This window comes from Triturus cristatus, chromosome 7 (assembly GCF_964204655.1).
Source record: "Triturus cristatus chromosome 7, aTriCri1.1, whole genome shotgun sequence".
Classification (NCBI taxonomy): domain Eukaryota; kingdom Metazoa; phylum Chordata; class Amphibia; order Caudata; family Salamandridae; genus Triturus; species Triturus cristatus.
In genome coordinates, this window is record NC_140590.1 from 353,498,087 (window position 1) to 353,519,911 (window position 21,825).

Sequence of the window (21,825 nt, forward strand, 5' to 3'; positions counted from 1 at the left end):
TAGCGTAGGGGTAAAAATTACTATTCCCAATCCAGTGAGTGCAACAGTAGGGAAAGTGATGGATAGCATAGGGGTAAAAATTACTATTCCAACTCCAGAGAGTGCAACAGTAGGGAAAGTGTTGGATAGCATAAGCGTAAAAATAACTATTCCCACTCCAGAGACTGCAACAGTAGGGAAAGTGTTGGATAGGATAGGGGTTTCCAACTCCGGAGAGTTGAACAGTAGGGAAAGTGTTGGATAGCGAAAGGGTTCAAATTACTATTCCCATTCCTTTGAGTGCAACAGTAGGGAAACTGTTGGATAGCGTAGTGGTAAAAATTACTATTCCCAATCCAGTGAGTGAAACAGTAGTGAAAGGGTTGGATAGCACCGGGGTAAAATGTGTTATTCCAACTCCAGAGAGTGCAACAGTAGGGAAAGGGTTGGATAGCGTAGGGGTACAAAATACTATTCCCACTCTAGTGAGTTCAACAGTAGGGAAAGTGTTGGATAGCGTAGGAATAAAAATTACTATTCCAACTCCAGAGAGTGCAACAGTAGGGAAAGTGTTGGATACCGTACGGGTAAAAATTACTATTCCCACTCCAGAGAGTGCAACAGTAGGGAGTCAGTTTTGGTAGCGTAGGGGTAAAAAATACTATTTCCAATCCAGTGAGTGCAACAGTAGGGAAAGTGTTGGATAGCATAGGAGTAAAAATTACTATTCCAACTCCAGAGAGTGCAACACTAGAGAAAGTGTTGGATAGCGTAGGCGTAAAAATTGCTATTCCCACTCCAGCGAGTGCAGCAGCAGGTAAAGTGTTGGATAGCGAAAGGGTTCAAATTACTATTCCCAATCCCGTGAGTGCAACAGTAGGGAAACTCTTGGATAGCGTAGGGGTTTAAAATTACTATTCCCACTCCAGTGAGTGCAACAGTATGGAAAATGTTGGATAGCGTAGGGTTAAAAATTACTATTCCCACTCCAGTGAGTGCAACCGTAGGGAAAGTGTTGGATAGCATAGGGGTTATAATTGGTATTCGAGCTCCAGGGAATTCAACAGTAGGGTAAGTGTTGGATAGCGTAGGGGTGATAATTGGTATTCGAGCTCCAGGGAATTCAACAGTAGGGTAAGTGTTGGATAGCATAGGGGTTAAAATTACTATTCCCACTCCAGGGAGTGCAACAGTAGGGAAAGTGTTGGATAGCGAAAGGGTTCAAATTACTATTACCATTCCAGTGAGTGCAACAGTAGGGAAACTGTTGGATAGCGTAGGGGTAAAAATTACTATTCCCAATCCAGTGAGTGCAACAGTAGGGAAAGTGATGGATAGCATAGGGGTAAAAATTACTATTCCAACTCCAGAGAGTGCAACAGTAGGGAAAGTGTTGGATAGCATAAGCGTAAAAATAACTATTCCCACTCCAGAGAGTGCAACAGTAGGGAAAGTGTTGGATAGGATAGGGGTTATAATTGCTATTCCAACTCCGGAGAGTTCAACAGTAGGGAAAGTGTTGGATAGCGAAAGGGTTCAAATTACTATTCCCATTCCTGTGAGTGCAACAGTAGGGAAACTGTTGGATAGCGTAGTGGTAAAAATTACTATTCCCAATCCAGTGAGTGAAACAGTAGTGAAAGGGTTGGATAGCACCGGGGTAAAATGTGTTATTCCAACTCCAGAGAGTGCAACAGTAGGGAAAGGGTTGGATAGCGTAGGGGTACAAAATACTATTCCCACTCTAGTGAGTTCAACAGTAGGGAAAGTGTTGGATAGCGTAGGAATAAAAATTACTATTCCAACTCCAGAGAGTGCAACAGGAGTGAAAGTGTTGGATACCGTACGGGTAAAAATTACTATTCCCACTCCAGAGAGTGCAACAGTAGGGAGTCAGTTTTGGTAGCGTAGGGGTAAAAAATACTATTTCCAATCCAGTGAGTGCAACAGTAGGGAAAGTGTTGGATAGCATAGGAGTAAAAATTACTATTCCAACTCCAGAGAGTGCAACACTAGGGAAAGTGTTGGATAGCGTAGGCGTAAAAATTGCTATTCCCACTCCAGCGAGTGCAGCAGCAGGTAAAGTGTTGGATAGCGAAAGGGTTCAAATTACTATTCCCAATCCCGTGAGTGCAACAGTAGGGAAACTCTTGGATAGCGTAGGGGTTTAAAATTACTTTTCCCACTCCAGTGAGTGCAACAGCAGGGAAAGTGTTGGATAGCGTAGAGGTAAAAATTACTATTCCCACTCCAGTGAGTGCAACAGTAGGGAAAGTGTTGGATAGCGTAGGTGTAAAAATTACTAATCCCACTCCAGTGAGTGTAACAGTAGTGAAAGTGTTGGATAGCACAGGGGTAAAATGTATTATTCCAACTCCAGAGAGTGCAACAGTAGGGAAAGTGTTGGATAGCGTAGGGGTTTAAAATTACTATTCCCACTCCAGTGAGTGCAACAGTAGGGAAAGTCTTGGATAGCGTAGGGGTTTAAAATTACTATTCCCACTCCAGTGAGTTCAACAGTAGGGAAAGTGTTGGATAGCGTAGGGGTAAAAATTACTATTCCCACTCCAGAGAGTGAAGCAGTAGGGAAAGTGTTGGATAGTATAGGGTTTATATTTGGTATTCGAACTGCGGGGAATTCAACAGTAGGGTAAGTGTTGGATAGCGTTGGGGTAAAAATTACTATTCCCACTCTAGAGAGTGCAATAGTAGGGAAAGTGTTGGATAGCGAAAGGGTTCAAATTACTATTCCCATTCCAGTGAGTGCAACAGTAGGGAAAGTGTTGAATAGCGTAGGGGTAAAAATTACTATTCCCACTCCAGAGAGTGAAGCAGTAGGGGAAGTGTGGGATAGCATAGGGGTTATAATTGGTATTCGAACTCCAGGAAATTTAACAGTAGGGTAAGTGTTGGATAGCATAGGGGTAAAAATTACTATTCCCATTCCAGTGAGTGCAATAGTAGGGAAACTGTTGGATAGTGTAGGGGTAAATATATATTCCCACTCCAGTGAGTGCAATAGTAGGGAAAGTGTTGGATCGCGTAGGGGTAAAAATTACTACTTCCACTCCAGAGAGTGCAACAGTAGGGAAAGTGTTGAATAGCGAAAGGGTTAAAATTACTATTCCCACTACAGTGAATCCAACAGTAGAGAAAGTGTTGGATAGCGTAGGGTTAAAAATTACTATTCCCACGCCAGTGAGTGCAACAGTAGGGAAAGTGTTGGATAGCGTAGGGGTAAAAATTACGATTCCCACTCCATAGAGTGCAACAGTAGGGAAACTGTTGGATAGCGAAAGGGTTGAAATTACTATTCCCATTCCAGTGAGTGCAAAAGTAGGGAAAGTGTTGGATAGCATAGGGGTTATAATTGGTATTCGAACTCCAGGAAATTCAACAGTAGGGTAAGTGTTGGATAGCGTAGGTGTAAAAATTACTATTCCCACTCCAGAGAGTGTAACAGTAGGGAAAGTGTTGGATAGCGTAGGGGTAAAAATTACTATTCCCATTCCAGTGAGTGCAACAGTAGGGAAAGTGTTGGATAGAAAATAGGTTAAAATTACTATTCCCACTCCAATTATTGCAACAGTAGAGAAAGTGTTGGATAGCATAGGGGTTAAAATTACCATTCCCACTCCAGTGAGTGCAACAGTATGGAAAGTGTTGGATAGCGTAGGGGTAAAAACATTACTATTCCCACTCCATAGAGTGCAACAGTAGGGGAAGTGTTGGATAGAGTAGGGGTTACAATTGCTATTCCAACTCCAGGGAGTTCAACATTAGGGAAAGTGTTGGATAGCGAAAGGGTTCAAATTACTATTCCCATTCCTGTGAGTGCAACAGTAGAGAAACTGTTGGATAACGTACGGGTAAAAATTACTATTCCCAACCGCGTGAGTGTAACAGTAGTGAAAGTGTTGGATAGCACAGGGTTAAAATGTATTTTTCCAACTCCAGAGAGTGCAACAGTAGGGAAAGTGTTGGATAGCGTAGGGGTAAAAAATACTATTCCCACTCCAGTGAGTTCAACAGTAGGGAAAGTGTTGGATAGCATAGGAATAAAAATTACTATTCCCACTCCAGAGAGTGCAACAGTAGGGAAAGTGTTGGATAGCGAAAGGGTTAAAATTACTATCCCCATTCCAGTGAGTGCAACAGTAGGGAAACTGTTGGATAGCGTAGGGGTACAAATATATTCCCACTCCAGTGAGTGCAATAGTACGGAAAGTGCTGGATAGCGTAGAGGTAAAAATTACTATTCCCACTCCAGTGAGTGCAACAGTAGGGAAAGTGTTGGATAGCGTAGAGGTAAAAATTACTATTCCCACTCCAGTGAGTGCAACAGTAGGGAAAGTGTTGGATAGCGTAGGGGTAAAAAATACTATTCCCACTCCAGTGAGTTCAACAGTAGGGAAAGTGTTGGATAGCGTAGGAATAAAAACTACTATTCCAACTCCAGAGAGTGCAACAGTAGGGAAAGTGTTGGATAGCGTAAGGGTAAAAATTACTATTCCCACTCCAGTGAGTGTAACAGTAGGGAAAGTGTTGGATAGCGTAGGGGTAAAAATTACTCTTTCCAATCCAGAGAGTGCAACAGTAGGGAAAGTGTTAGATAGCGAAAGGATTAAAATTACTATTCCCACTCCAGAGAGTGCAACAGAAGGGAAAGTCTTGGATAGCGTAGGGGTTTAAAATTACTATTCCCACTCCAGTGAGTGCAACAGTAGGGAAAGTGTTGGATAGCGTAGGGGTAAAAATTACTATTCCCACTCCAGAGAGTGCAACAATAGGGAGAGTGTTTGATAGCATTGGGGTTACAATTGCTATTCCAACTCCGGAGAGTTCAACAGTAGGGTAAGTGTTGGATAACGTAGGGGTAAAAATTACTATTCCCACTCCAGAGAGTGCAACAGTAGGGAAAATGTTGGATAGCGTAGAGGGTAAAAATAACATACTTATCAATTTGTTTTTTTTAATTAAATAATGAATTCATAATAAATTAACAATACATTATGTATAAATACCAATAAAATAAAATTAATAATTACTATAATAACATTGATTACTTCCCCCAATAAACCCCCAACCCGCTCCACATAAAAATTAACACAATTAATATAATTATAAATTAATAAAAATTAATTACCAATTGACATTGAATTAACAATAAATGAATTACCAATACCAATAAATAATAATTAATAAACATTAATTACCAAATAATAATGAATTAAAATACATTAATTATCAATACCAATAAATATTAATTCATGATTACTTAATTATAATAAATTATTTCCCACCTTATTCCCCTATAAAAACACGACCCCCTCCTAAACTAAATGAACAAAATTTATATATTTAGCAATTAATTTATATAAATTATTTACCAATTAACAACTAATAAACAATAAATTAATTATAAATACCCCCAAAAATTATTGATTAATTTATTTTAATTAATTTCCTTCCCACCCTATTCCCCTATAATCCCACAACCCGCTGCAATAAAAAATTAACACTATTATAATTATCAATTAATCAATTAATGCAAATTAATTACCAATTAATAATTAATTAACGATAAATTAATTATCAATCCCAATAAATGAAAAGTTACTATTACCTAATTACAATTAAATTACTTTCCACCCTATTCCCCTATAAACCCACAACCCACTATGGTACTAAAACGCAAACTTTAATTTAAAAAAAATTACTAACTTCTAAACATTTAATACATATATTTAAAAAAACAAATACAAAACATAACAAAACATGTAAAACACATACATATAAAATACATACTAAAATACTTAACACTAACATAAACATCGATATTAGTAACATCGATATTAACAAAAACGATATTTCTTACCTTAAGGTCGATATTCTGGTCACCGATATTCTTGATGTCGATTTTCTGTCCCTACGATATTTAAAACTCGATATTTATGTAGGTCGAAATAAAAAAACTCGATATTATGTCTGTGCACCATTGGCAATTAAGGGGCGTATGGTGTTGTGCCAAGGTGTGAGTGAATGCATCTCTGCCAGCACTGCTTCTCAATATGTGCTAGTCTGCTCTTACCCCATAGAAGACCCCCTGGTAACAACAGCCATTCCTATATCCCAGGCCGTTAGGTTCTTCGCTGACCAATTTGCCCTCACTTACAGCATCACCAGCTAACCACTTCATGGGCCACTGCAATTGTGCTGGCGCAAAATAGCATTCCAGGTCAGGAAACCCCAGACCGCCCTCCAGAATTAAGAGTTGCAACATACAAATAGAGACTTGTTTCAACACCCCCTGATATCAAGTCAGAAAAAAGACTCCACAGGTCCCTAAAGTAGCCTCTAGTAGGGATCACAAGCACTGTTGCAAAGCTTTAAATAAGCTGTGGTAATATTAGCATTTTCGCCATATCGGCCCGGCCTATAGTGGAGAGGGGCAAGAAGGTCCAGAAACCTATTGGCTCCTGTGGAGCTGCCAAGGTTCTGTCATGATTGCCATCTACGAGATGACCATCAGTGTGATACGTGTTGACCCCATGTACCGGAACGTCTCGGGTCTACAGGGGAGTTGATCAAATTCCAGTCTACACCTTCTCGAGGTTCCCCATCCACAGGGGAAAAATACACAATTTTCCCCAGTTAACGTAAGGTCCTGTCATCTAGAAACAGGTACAGCAAAGTGAAAAGAGTCAGGCGGTACCGAGCAGGCTCCCGCAGATAGACTAGGACGTCATCGGCATATAGCAAGACTGTGTTCCATCGAGGTCCCGCCTTTATGTCCCACTTCAGTTCCCCTAGCCCACAGCAAGGTGGCCAGGGGTTCCTTAGCCATTGCAAAAATGATGGGCTGATGACAAACTGACAAGAGATTCAACGTCCCGTCCACACCCTGGCCCACAGTGCTGCATAGAGCAGTCAAATCCATCCCAAAAACCACCCCCATAATCTGACATAGCCTACTTTTATTGCCAGAGGTGGACGTGTGGGTTATGATCCCACATTGGTCGGTGTGCACTAATGACTGAAGTAGTGGAAGTAATTGATTAGCTAACAGTTTACTCAAATTTTATAATCAATGTTCAACATTGACAGGGAACGGTATGAACTCAATTCTAGGGTGTCTCTACCTGCCTTGGTTAGTACGACGATGAGGGCCTCACATAAGGAATCGGACAATATGCCCTGTTGATGCACCTCGCTGTGCATCTCGAGCAACCAGGGCACCAGGATGGGATGGCCCTGAATGTGATGGAATATTCTACTAGAAATCCTTGGATCCCTGGTCTTTATTGTGAGCCATCTGACTTATGTTATGTTATGTTATAAATGTATACAGAGCACGAATACCAACGCTGACTTGGCGCTAGCAGACCGAGAAGCAAGCAGAAGCATTAATCAAAGAACAGCCATGTCTTGATGGCTTTCCTGAACAAAGTCAGGGAGGGAAGATTTCTGATGTTAAAAGGGAGGGAGTTCCAGAGCCTTGTGGCTCCCTCCACAAATCTTCTGCCACCCCAGTTTGATTTGCAAAATCTCTGAGAAAGTATCACTTTTGCCTTTTGTGATCTGAGGCATCAATTTGGAGAGTACCAATGAAGTGAACGTTTCAGGAACTGAGGGCCGGTCCTGTTTAATGCTGTGTATGTGATACACAGGGTTTTAAACTTGATCTGACTTTTAATTGGCAACCAGTGCAGACTCTCGAGACGATTTCCCACTGACTGAAATTTGGGAATCCCCAAGAGGAGTCTTGCGGCCACGTTTTGGATCATCTGGAGCCTACGTAATTGCTTCCTGGGCACACCAAGATATAACCCATTATAGTAATCCAGTCTGGAAAGGACTAGGGATGTGGCTACAGTTTTCCTGCTTTCTGTTGGGATCAGTGGTAGGATTTCCTTGATTGCTTTAAGAATAAAAAAACTTGATGATGAAACTGACTTGGGCTTCAAAGTCGAGCCTCTGGTCTGTCATCACACCCAGATTTTTTACTTTGGGGACCGGGTGCTGTTCCCAGGTCATCTGGCCACCAAAACTGGGACCGGGAGGGGGAAAAGTTACCAAACAGAATCACCTCTGTTTTCCCGGAATTTAGCTTGAGGCAGTGCGAACTCATCCATGAGCTGACTGCTGTCACACAGTCCCTAAATCTGTTTAATGGTGATAGTGTATTTTTGCTGATGGTTACCACAATTTGGGTGTCATCCGCGTATGACGTTAGTGCCATTCCAAAGGATCTAATAAGTGCTGCCAGTTCCGAAACATATGCATTGAAAAGCGTAGGACTTAAGGAAGAGCCTTGTGGGACTCCACAAGGAAGTGTGAAGGACGGGGAAGTCAAATTACCCAGTGCGATAGATTGTGTCCTATCAGCTAGAAAGGAGGAGACCAATTTCAGAGATGCCAAGCGAATTTAGATTTTTTTTTTTATAACAACACTTTTATTAATCAAGAAGGCAAGGACTGCAGGCCCCAGTAGAACCAGGGGATCTGCCACATAGTATATAGCAACAGCTCTTGATATTTTTACCATAACAAGGAACATTGGAGAGCTATTCATACATCATCTGTCAAGAAAACCCCCTCCCTTCCCAACACCCAACACCCTCCCCCCCGGAATTTAGAATTTTAAGCAGGGTTTTGTGGTCTACCATGTTGAAGGCCGCCGACAGGTCAAGCAGGACTAGAGCCGCAGCGCCCCCTGTGTCCATTACAGTTCTTATTTAATCAGTGGCCTTTGTTAGTGCTGTTTCGGTGCTATGCTCTGCCCTGAATCCAAATTGCACCTCATCCAGCAGGTTATGTTCATGTAGATATGATATAAGCTGGTTGTTCATAACTTTTTCAGCCAATTTGGCTGGAACTGGAAGACATGAGATAGGCCTATATTTGCCTGGGTACAGTGCATCCAGGTTGAGTTTTTTCAAAAGGCGTACAATCGAGGCTCTCTTCCACATAGAGGGAAAGACACCTTCTGTGAACATTGAATTAAAAATGGAAGTTAGGCTACTTCCAAGGATCTCCGGGGCTTGTTTAAATATCATGGGAGGGAGTGGATCATAGGGTGAGCCTGATCTTATTTTGGAAATAAGTGTAATTGTCTCGTCGACAGTTACTGTTCTGAATTTTGCGAGGATGGAGGCACTTGGGTGTTGTGACCTTGATGTGTTGTAATTCTTCGAGTTTGCCCCATTGCCAAAGGTGATGAAGACTTGCTTCACTTTATTTTGAAAGTGCGGGTGAGTGAGTTACAGAATTCCTCAGAGTGGTCACTCCCCTTTCTTTCTGGGGGTGTAGACAGTTTAGTTATCACCCGAAAGAGCTCTTTGGAGGAGTTTTCTGCCTCCTTGATTTACTTAGAAAAATAGTAAGCCTTTTCTGACAGTTTTTTGTAATCGGCTAGTAGAGTTTTGTAATTTTCCAGTTCCTGTTCGTCGTACTTAATTCTCCAACATCTCTCCTGTCCCCTGCACTCCCGTTTTTTAAGTCTAAGAGTGTCTGTGAACCAGGGGGCAGATGGAGTAGTCCTATTACTTGACGATTTTTTAAGTGGGGCTATCAAATTGGCCGTTGCTGTGAACCATTGATTGAAATGAATAGAGGCCTGTTCTGGATCTTGAGGTGATTTTGTGAGTAGGTGTGTAAGCTGGAGGTTAAGCTGGTTGTTGTCCATCTTTTGCCAGTTACGATATGATCCAGCTAACTGGTTGAATTGGCTTGATTGGCCCTTGAACGAGTTATCAAGCTCAAAAATAATAGCACTGTGATCGGTCCAACTCAGTGGTAGGATTTGCTTGATCTCAAGTGTGTCATAGTTAGTAAAAATACCATCCAAAGTATGGCCAGCCTGATGTGTAGGGCCTTTGACCCTTTGATTTAGCCCAGCAAGTGTCATGGTATCAAGTAATGAGATCGTGTTTGAGTCCATGCCCACGTCCAGATGAAAATTGAAATCACCTAGTATAGCAAAATTGTTCGCCAGAGCACACGTTTCAAGTAGTGTATTGAGGAAGGCAAGGAACGTGTTTTTCTTTTTCCCTGGTGGGAGATATAACAACATTCCTTTGAATGCGAAACAATTGGCTATTTTGAAACTGAAAGATAAGGCCTCAGAATCTGAGGAAGGGATGGTCTCGAAGAAGGCTAGGATCTCCTCTATCTATTGGGGTTGCTCGAGTTCTTGGAAATGCATAGGACAGAAGAGGGGGGGGGGGCAGCCCGGGCAATGTACTGCATGCTTGCACCTTTTCAACAATAAATATTTGTGTCAGTACACACTATCTGCTCAGGAGTGACCAGCATAACCATTGAATCGCCAGTACACTTGCATCTCATTACATTATACCAGCAAGCCAGTGTTTTTAAAAAAAAGATTATTGTCAAATGTATTTCCACACAGTGAAACACAGTTCTCTTTCTTGCAGGTGGTGTACAAAAACCAAGCATCTCCATCAACAGCCCATATAGTTTGTTTAAGGCAGGAGAGAGTGTATTATTCTCCTGCCACGTTCCAGTGTTTGGCGCAGACAAGACTGTACATTTTAATATCGTTCACTCTTCCAACCCAATTGCTACAAAGATTGTACCAGACAGAGAGATGATCACATCCCATGAGATAAATGGACTGCTTATCTCTAATGGAGGAAAGTACACATGTTTGTTTGAAGTTGGACTGCAATTCAAGTCACAGTTAAGTGACCCTGTGCAGATAGATGTCGGTAAGTTATTTCTCTTACTTTGTATGGGGAACGTTTTGTCCCTGTAACAAACGATCCATGAATGCTGTTGGTGATGAGGGAATAGATAGTGTTGCCAATATTATCCTCAACTCACCTAATGGTGTGGTAAGAGGGTGGCATTATTGTTCTTTGTATCAATAACTGTGTAGGCTCTGTTGTAAGGATCTATTCTTTCAGCTTGGAGACCCCTTTTTCATTTGTTTGAAGACGTGCTATTGAACATGTAACAAGTGATTAATTGCTTTTCATAAAATACAGGCTTCTGGCGTGTGCTTTTATTCTGTAAATATATAATGAATATGTCTGATAAGCATGCTCAATCAAAAACACATTCTGTAATAATTTAGTGACTATTTAGTTTAGAGATTGTTCCAAGGAACGTCACAAGTCTTATGATTGTTTCCCACCATAATTCTTTTAATTCATCAGCTTTATTGACGTGCTTTTAGACTTCTTTCTTTTTGTTTTACGTTCTTGAATACTACAGGACAGGTTCCATTTTAGTCATAATCTCAATTTTAGTTAGCTTGTCCAGGATGTTTACCTTTGACCCAGATACTGCATGTCATGATGACGTAAAGTTCTATGGTCTGACTCAATTTTTAAGTAAACCCTGAATCCACTTTAGGTAATGTAAGTCGCCATCTTCTCAATTTTAGTTAATGGGAGTCGACATTTTCCTCAATTCCTGCAGAATCATCAACATGTCTGCCTTTTATGCAGATGTCATCTGTGCCTATCTTTCCAAGGACTGTAAAAGTTGTCATGTCATTCAGATATAGACATCAACGATACCCCCAATGAGACATCAGTCTGTGACAGGTGCCTTTTCTATGTGAAATAACAACCATAGCCCAAATAATGTAGTCTAAATTGACACATTTTTACCTTATTAGTAAATCCACTGATGTATATGATTATGCCAAAACACTTCTAAGGTGACATAATTAATTCCATCTTCGGTAAGTAACAATGTGTAAGGACTTCCACTTGACCACTTAGGAGAGGAAACTTCATCCCTGTCACAGATGCAGGCCACAGATCCAGATGAGCCCAGCACCAGATTAAATCTCGGCAGAAGAAGCCTCGACCAAGACTCCCTGAGGCTAAGCGAAGCATTTCATTCTGCCTTCAAAAACTGGTGTCAGGATTGTGTTCTTGCATGGATGCAATCTCCTAGCTCTTGAACTTCTGCTCGAAATAGCTAACAAGCTATTACAGTCAGCAAACCCTGTTGTTCAGGCATGCACACCACCTCCAAAACTCAGGCTTATTTTTTTATTTATCTGCTAGAACTAGCATAGCGCTTACAGATAGAACAGTGATGGTGCAAGAGCTATACATTGTGATGTTATGAGTTTTCCCTGTTTTCACTGTTATTATAGCTTTTAGTTGCTTTTTATTATATTCTGTGATATTACCAATATTATGTGCACAAGATCTTGGCATTATAAAACAACTATTTTAAAATAAACACGTTACATATTGCATTTCTAGTGATACTGAGTGTGTAAATCATTCTTAAATAAACATTTGGATTACCACTGCCCCCTGTTAATAACCCAAAAGCATTGACACAACCTCATTTATGTACTGGGTGAGGATCTGCAGGGCTACAATAGTCTATTTTTCACATTCAGTACTGGTGCATTGAATTGGGTTTGCTCATGCCACCTGTGGGTGTAAAAACAAACCATGTAGAACTGAGCCAAAAAGTCAGTTTACGCAAAATCAAAAGGGGTCCCAAGCGTTGGAGATGTTATTTCCAAGAGTCTAGTGTTTCTCACCTCACCTGCCATGGTGGTTCCCTTTTCTCAGTGGCAGGCAACACAAACAAAAAATGGTGGGGAGGGTGGAGGGTCACAGTAGAGCAGAGGTCCTCAAACTTTTTGATGTCGAGACCCCTTTCTCAAAAGTTTTTAGGTGTAAGGACCCCCTCCTGACAAAAAAATTCTAGAAACATGTTACTCATTATCAATAACCATAAACACCCTCATTCCCCAGGCAAATCATTTTCACGGTGGGGAAATAATATTAAACAGTCTATTCTGTAAATGTTTTGGGTTATTCACCGCCAGGTAGCTACATATATAATAATGGATAGCTTAAATCAGAGGTCCTCAAACTTTTTGATGTCGAGACCCCTTTCTCAAAAGTTTTTAGGTGTAAGGACCCCCTCCTGACAAAAAAATTCTAGAAACATGTTACTCATTATCAATAACCATAAACACCCTCATTCCCCAGGCAAATCATTTTCACGGTGGGGAAATAATATTAAACAGTCTATTCTGTAAATGTTTTGGGTTATTCACCGCCAGGTAGCTACATATATAATAATGGATAGCTTAAATGATCAGAATTAACTGTCCCAGGAGGGTTATCTTTTTCCAGAAAGTAGGGGAATGGCTATTTAAATATTTTGCGAGTACTTTCTTTGCGGAAGCCATCTTCATCACACAAAGGGTTGTGCGATTGCACATTATAAATATAATATTTGACAGAATTATGCCTCAATGAGAGCAAGGAATAAAAAAATTAAAAGTTATTAGAAATAAATCTTAAAATATAATCTGCAAACATGTATTTAAAAGGAAATATAAATATTAGCACCAGATGTCAATAAGCCTTTCCAGTACAAAGGTGTTTTATGCACCACAATAAAAAAACGAAAATGTTAAATCACTTCAAAATACAAGAGCCCTTTACAGTATGCATTACAAAAGTATTTGTGTAGACTATGTGGAAAAAACAGGAAACATGACAAATTTCGGGATAGCAGAAGGTATGGAAAGTTTGTTAGTTTGTTGTTGGGAGGTTCTGGCCTCTGACTTCCATCCCATTTTCCCCTCGGTGAGAACGCCCCCCCCTACCACCCATCCCCCGCCGTCCGGGGAGACTGTAAGAGGGGGGCATGGACTTTGTTATCAAGGGATTAAATGCCAAAACTAAATTTCATTTATTTCCATCATTGGCACGACATGCCTGAAACCAGCCAGGACTATTGGCTTTGTCATTGATGGTTATCTATTTAAGATAAATTTATACCAACAATGATTTTATAAATAATATTGAATATGTTTACAGACTGAACATATGAGACTGTAAAAAACATTACTGAAACCTGAGGAAGGGGTAGTGGAGTAATTTACACTCTATAATAGACACCTACGCTCTTTCTCGCTACATCTTTCATCTGAATATCTGACACCTATTCTCTTTCTTCTTCAGCACTGTCTTTTCAGTCACCCTGGAATGCATGTTTTCATATCTCCTTTACGTTGTAACCCATCACAAAAACACTTCGAACTCACTAGCCTGTAAGCACTGCATTTTCTTTGCCTACCCTGGGTCAATATTTTGGCAACTGTTTACCTCCTTCACATGCTCATTTGAACAGAATTACAATTGCAACTGGAATACTATAACTTTTGTTCTTCAGAGAGGCCAAGGACTGGATGGTAATGTATTCTGAACACCTTCATGACCCCACTGACGGCCACTGTGAGAAACTCGCACTGCTTTGAATAAGGAACTCTAGGGCTCACAGTTGTGGCCTGCAAACACTCTTAGAGAAGGCAAGATTAAGTACTAGCGAAATATGAACAGGAAAAATGACACATTTTGAGATAGCAGAACGTAAGGAAAGTTCGTACATGGGTGGTTCTGGCCTCTGACTTCCATCTCATTTTCCCCTGGTGAGAACGGCCCCCCACCAGCCCAGCTCGCACCTTCCCTTGTGGACGCAGTGCATTAAACAGGCCTGCTGGGCTCAATTAAGCTGGCACTTGCCTCCCGCAGAGTCTGCCTGCCTCCTATCGGTCGTGGTCGCCAAGACCCATCCTCCGTCATCAACTGGTGAGGAGTTTGCACAGTATGTTTGCTTCTAAGAGCAGCTCCCAGTGCGAGGCTTTGTCTGGGACAACCGCTGGGACCTGATGCCATTCAGCAATCTTTGTGTGCCGACAATAAGGCTGGGGAATGAATACGCGCCCCCCTTCCCATGACGCCACGGCCCCCCTGGGGGTCGCGCCCCACAGATTGAAGACCTCTGCAGTAGAGGGAAGCACCCGGGGGAGGGATAGTATAAGAATATTTTTTTTAAAATGAAGATTTACCTGGAGCTGCTGGCCTCCTCCTGCGTCGCGCCTCGGTGTTCTTCTTCCTGGTCGCATCACAGACTCGCTGTCCAATCTCCGCACTGCGCTACTACTATGAGAGTAGCGCGGGGATTGACTCAGTGGGCTGCATTGACGCTCAGCTCTGGACAGGGAGTTTGTGCTGTTTCTCCAACCTCTCCTTTTATTGCACATATGCCACCCCTAAGGAAGGCTCTAGGTGGCCCATAGAGCTGAGTGCTATGTAAGTAAATGGTAGGACATGTACTTTTAAGTTTTGCATGTCCTGGTAGGGAAAAACACCTGAATTCATTTTTCACTACAGTGATGCCTACTTCTCTCATAGTTTAACACTAGGAATACTTTAATACACATTTAAGATATAAATCCAAATCAGAAAGGAGTAGCTGTGTCATGTTTCATATCTTTGGAATGGTAATGATAAATCCTCGTTACTATTTTAGAAATGCCACTTTCAGAAAGTGGACATTTTTCTGCTCTTACAGCTCTGTGTGCCTGCAGCCTGTCTCCAATACACATGTAGGGTGGGTGACAGCTACACTTTGTACATTCCCTCTAGACTACCACAAGCACAGGAAGTTAAGGTGTGTCCGAGCAGTCAGCTGCTTTCTGATGGCTCTTCTTGGGCAGGAAGAGAGGGCGGGACTAACACTTACACCTGAATAGGCAGTTTCTTATCCCCATACAAAGGGCTGATTACTCCCTCCTGATAGTCTGCAGTCAGGAAGAATGGACCTTTGTGCACCTTAAAGACCCTTCTTCGAAGTCACCCCCACTTCAAAGGCATACCTGGGTATAAATACTAGGTCTCTGATGCCACCAAATCGGACACTTCTGTACTTACAACTGGACTCTGTTAGAAGAACTGCTGTGCTGCATCAAGGACTGGCACTCTGCTGGACTTCTGACCTTGAAGGTTTGCTTTTCTGCTGTGCTGCCCTGCTGCCTATTGCTCCCTGACCCCGCTGAGCAGAACTGGATTCTGCCTTGCAACCAAAGTGATCTCTAAGGGCTTGTTGGCTTGCCTATTGCTTCTTGAGACCACGGGCTATCAAATCTCTACCCCTGCTCCTGTGCCTAGTTCATCGGAAGCGGTCCGACATACTTGCAACTAATAAATCGCCGTCCTTCAGTCTGCAAGTAGAAGAACCAGCACATCAACCCTGTTGCGGGAATAGAACCCGCTGCATCGCACATGGAACTGCGGCATTGGGTCCTTAACCACCACTTCAGAACCAACGCCTCTCCACCAATGCTTGGAGAAGATCAATGCATCGCCCGTCCATTGCGGATTAACCCGGCGCATTGTTTTCAGAACTGCTGCACTACCAGTGCTTCACTCAACAGACCCGACGCATCGCCGCCACTGCGTGAAGAGAATAAATGCATTATCTCAACTGCGGGCCCGATATTGACTTATCGTTCATCTACTCCCTGCATCACACTGTTGCCAGGATCAGAGAACTCTTTTCATCAGGCCTACATGGCTTTTGTCCTTGGCCTGTGCTCCATCGCAGTCAGTCTGAGCTTTTGACCTTGCCCCGGTCCAGTGCGACCATATAACCCCTGTAGGCGCTTATTGCTTCTAAGCACTAGATTCTATTTGTTCTTTAATAATAAATAACTAGACTTTTACTTATGGGATATTTGATGTTTTTCTCTTGATTTATTTATAAAATTATTCTCAATTTATCTAAATCTGGGTGGAGTCTTTTTGTGGTGTTTTAATTGTGTTGATGTGTGTATGTGTTTCAAAAATACTTTACAAATCGCCTCTTTAGATAAGCCTGACTGATCTGTGCCAAGCTACCAGAGGTAGAGCACAGGTCACTTTTTAGTATGTATCTACCTTACCCTGACTGGAGAGGTGGTCTCTACTTGTTCAGGGTGCATTCCTCTACCAACTCGAGACCCAATTTCTAACATGGTACTTCAAATTATTTGCACAGTTTCCTATGTTAGGCCTGACTACTCTATGCCATATCTACTGGGGTGTTGAGCTCATATTCAATCACTGAAACCTTTACTGGATATAACAAGGATATTGACAATATTATTTGTGTTGAACTACCATTCACCCCAATTACTAATCAACTTTCCCAGAGTTTACTAAAATGAGCCCACATACATTAAGGTGCCGATTCCAATCCGTTAAAACCCGGGTACGAACCGTCGGACGGAGCGTTTTCTCCGTCCTACTCGTACCCGGGAAAAATACCTTACAAACATGCAAGTACGATTCGTACGCAAACACCATTTGCGTACGAATCGTAAAAACCACCGACCGACCTAAAAATACCCACAATTCTGATCTGGGACACCGCGGACGTGACGTCCGGACGGAGTCAGGCAGCGTTTCACGAACCAGCAAGTACGATTCATGCCGACGTCACTCCGCACAGACAATATTTTACGGCAGCCAAAAAATGCCGGGAAATCAGGACGACACGCAGAAGGAGCACCTGTACGCGACGGACAGCCATGGATCCCAACCTACGTGTCATCCCGGCCCTCATAGCTGTCCACCTGGTGTACAAGAACCGACGCAGATGCCGCAGAAGGTCAGAACAACACCCAGGGGCAAAGGGGGGGGCAGGGGCAGGAAACATAACCCCCACCCAAGTCCAAAATCACACATGCCCTGTACATACCTGACCCCCAGGGCCTGGTCACTTTGGGGGTGGGGGCATCTCCACCAAGGCCTGCGTCCGCCACAACGGAAGTCAACATGGACGCGAACCAGCATCACAACAATTGTGGTACGCACCGTACCCACGCCATTGTTGGGGTGACGTAGGGGTGGGCATGGTACGACCCATACCCACGCTCCTAAGGCGTGGGTACAGGCCGTACCCCTATGGCACCCCAACAATGGCGGTACGGCCCGTACCCATGTCCCAAAGGCATGGGTACGGGCCGTACCGCCATTGTTGGCGTGACGTAAGGGTACGAACCGTACCCACGCCTGAAGAGCGTGGGTACGGCCCGTACCACGCGTACCCCTACATCACCGCCACAATGGTGGCACGGCCCGTACCCAGGCCCCCCGAGCGTGGGTACGGCCCGTACCACCATTGCAGTGGTGATGTAGGGGTACGCGTGGTACGGGCCGTACCCACGTCCTAAAGGCATGGGTACGGTACGTACCCCTACGGCACCCCAACAATGGGGGTACGACTCATACCCACGTCCTAAAGGCCTGGGTATGGGCCGTACCACTACATCACCGCCACAATGGTGGTACGGCCCGTACCCACGTCCCACAGGCATGGGTACGGCCCGTACCACCATTGCAGTGGTGATGTAGGGGTACGCTTGGTACGAGCCGTACCTACGTCCTAAAGGCATGGGTACGGTACGTACCCCTACGGCACCCCAACAATGGGGGTACGACCCGTACCCACGTCCAAAAGGCATGGGTACGGGCCGTCCCGCCATTGTTGGGGTGCCGTAGGGGTAGGGCCCATAGCCAGGCCGTAGGACGTGGGTACGGCTCGTACCACGCCAGTGGACAGACACATAGGGGTGTGTGCCCATCAGCCCCAGCAGTGCCCAGACATAGGAGGGGTGGGTGCAGAGTCCCCCCAGCAGTGCCCAGACATAGGAGGGGTGGGTGCCTATCACTCCCAGCAGTGCCCAGACATAGGAGGGGTGGGTGCCTATCACTCCCAGCAGTGCCCAGACATAGGAGGGGTGTGTGCAGAGTCCCCCCAGCAATGCCCAGACATAGGGGGGGTGGGTGCAGAGTCCCCCCAGCAGTGCCCAGACATAGGAGGGGTGGGTGCAGAGTCCTCCCAGCAGTGCCCAGACATAGGAGGGGTGGGTGCAGAGTCCTCCCAGCAGTGCCCAGACATAGGAGGGGTGGGTGCCCATCAATCCCAGCAGTACCCAGACATAGGAGGGGTGGGTGCAGAGTCCTCCCTGCAGTGCCCAGACATAGGAGGGGTGGGTGCCTATCACTCCCAGCAGTGCCCAGACATAGGAGGGGTGGGTGCAGAGTCCTCCCAGCAGTGCCCAGACATAGGAGGGGTGGGTGCCTATCACTCCCAGCAGTGACCAGACATAGGAGGGCTGGGTGCAGAGTCCTCCCAGCAGTGCCCAGACATAGGAGGGGTGGGTGCCTATCACTCCCAGCAGTGCCCAGACATAGGAGGGGTGGGTGCCTATCACTCCCAGCAGTGCCCAGACATAGGAGGGGTGGGTGCAGAGTCCCCCCAGCAGTGCCCAGACATAGGAGGGGTGGGTGCAGAGTCCTCCCAGCAGTGCCCAGACATAGGAGGGGTGTGTTCAGAGTCCTCCCAGCAGTGCCCAGACATAGGAGGGGTGGGTGCAGAGTCCCCCCAGCAGTGCACAGACATAGGAGGGGTGGGTGCAGAGTCCTCCCAGCAGTGCACAGACATAGGAGGGGTGGGTGCAGAGTCCTCCCAGCAGTGCCCAGACATAGGAGGGGTGGGTGCAGAGTCCTCCCAGCAGTGCCCAGACATAGGAGGGGTGGGTGCCTATCACTCCCAGCAGTGCCCAGACATAGGAGGGGTGGGTGCCTATCACGGGTGCATGAAGGCATACACAAAGTGCGACAATATTGAGAGTGGCATGCCAACACATCACTGACAGCAGTGTCCAACTCCAATGAGGGTGGATGTCCATCCCCCACTGCATGACACACCACATGTGGGTGTGATGACAAATGACACATGCATACCCACCCCTGGTGCTGGCAGCACAATACACACAATGAGAGCATGCAACAAGACTGTATACTCATGTGCCACCCTACTAAACTAAGAGACCCAAAGGGAACACACACTGTCACGCACATTGCAGGACTGATAGGAATGTACAGGTGCTGGAGCAGCCAACAAGTTGGTGACTCCCATGGAAGGAAAAGGGTGGAGTACCCACAGATACAATGCCCACAATTGTCAGTCAGGTGACCAAAGACCCTGCAGAACACGTAACACATGTGTGCGAGGCTGGGAGTACACACATGTATAGGGCATAAAAGGGAACATGTCCACATGAAGTCATGTCAATATACTCCATACACTAGTACAGTGACCACCAAGGATGCCACAAATGATGCAGGTGGAGACATTGCTGAGCATGCATGGCCAAAGTTGAAGGGATCCCTCACACACCCAGGAAATGTAGACAGAGCTCAGGACAACAATTGGGAAACAGCCTGCAGGGAAGATGTCAGGGTCCGCAGACGAAGGAACACACCGTGGGACAAAATTACCATACAGTAAGAGCACACATGGCCAAGGATTATTTGCAGAGCCCTTGTGATGGCACACAGATACCAGGGTCCACCCCATGAGCAGCACACTACAACATTTCCCAGACACCTAACACATTATCACCACCCCAAATCATGGAGCAGCACCACCAACAGCAAGTCCAGGAAAGCATTAGTGTGCAAAAGAAAACCAAAATGCTTTATTCAGCAGAAAATAATATTTGCTAAATGAATGTCCATAATATAGAGGGCCCATAGGCCAGGCCATGTGAAAAGTCCTGGTGGGGGACACTTAGGGACGTGTCTCCCCTAGCTTGCCTTTACAGTTCACTGTTCCATTTCATCCACAGAAGGGGGGGCATCATGGGGGGGGAAGGACCAGGCACCGCAGGGACAGGAGGGGCAAGGGTAGGTGTTGTGGGTGCAGGGACGGACAACTCCACCACAGGGGGTGGGGCAGCGCCAAAGGTGGTGGTGAGGATGGCGCTGCATACGGTGGCAAGGTCTCCCAGCGTCTCCCCTGCACCCGAATGAACCACAGGCCCCAAGGAGGGGGGGGGTCGGAGGGATGGGTTGCAGCGCTACTGGGGGAGGGTGTGGACAGGGGGGGGACTCAACTCCCCTGCCCGGGGACTCTCTCGACCGCTTGCGGGGTGGTGTCACACTGGGGCTGAGGGACAGACTGGCTTTGAAGGACTCCTCGTCCGACTGTTGGGCAGGGGAGCTAAGGGGAGTGGTTTTGGAGGAAGTGGGTTTTGAGGACTGCGGACTCCCACTGTGGCTGCGTGCCTGCCGTTTGCCCCCAGACCCAGTGGGTGTGCCTACTTCCCCCTGTGTGTGCATGACTGGAGGAGTGCGCTTGGCCTTCCCTGGTGGTGTGCTGCCGTGTCTGGTGGGGTGCGTGCATGGGGACATCTGGGTGTGCGTGGGACAGGCATGGGAGTGGGAAGTGTGGATGGTGCAGGGGTAGGGTGGGGATGGAGCGCTGCTGGAGATCCACTGATGCAGTCAGTGATGCGTCTATGGACCTCAGCAACATCCGTTGATCAGACATCAATGCTGACATGCCCTCCAAGTACGACACCATCTGTGTCAGCAGTGTGGTGTGGCCATGGAGGACAGTAAGCATCGATGTCTGACCAACCTGCAACTGCCGCAGAATGTCCACAGACTCGGCATTGACGGCAGCAGAGGAGACAGGGGCAGGGGGTGCGGTGCCTGAAGGAGACCTGTTGGCGCCTAGCACGGAGGGAAGGGACCAGAGCAACTGGGAGGCGGGTGATGGGAATGGAGGGGGCGGCGACAGATGGAGTGCTGCTTTCAGCTCTGGGAGAAGCGTCCGCCCCCTCTGGGAGCTCAGCCTCGGACCCGTCAGCGCCATAGTCGGTGGTGGGACTGGACAGGTCCTCCGCCGCACTCCCCTCCGCCTCCGTGCCACTCGCTGAGTCAGACTCGCCAGCACTGGTGGCACCGCTGCTGGATCCCTCCTCAAGGACCGTGCCAGTGTCTCCTTCGGTTTCCCCCGACGATGCTGTGGGCAAGGTGAAGAGACAGGAAATAATCAGACACCTGTATACATATGACACATGATTCAAAACTACATAGGTCACAGTGCATAGCATGAAAAGCAACATGAGTAACATCTACAATACTACGCACATCTGTAGGCCCTGCACCACACAGTTGGTTGACCCACCATGCCACTGAGAAACAATGG

The 21,825-nt window shown here is 45.4% G+C and overlaps 1 protein-coding gene across 1 annotated transcript in view; it reads left to right on the forward strand.

Annotated features, from left to right (window-relative positions):
* The window catches only part of LOC146809649 (uncharacterized), a 763,091-nt gene that overhangs the window by 512,261 nt on the left and 229,005 nt on the right, over window positions 1-21,825 (forward strand). The window contains exon 5 of the mRNA XM_085616508.1: window positions 10,419-10,712. Within this exon, the coding sequence (XP_085472634.1) occupies window positions 10,419-10,712 (294 nt within the window). The remainder of the gene's footprint in view (window positions 1-10,418; window positions 10,713-21,825) is intronic.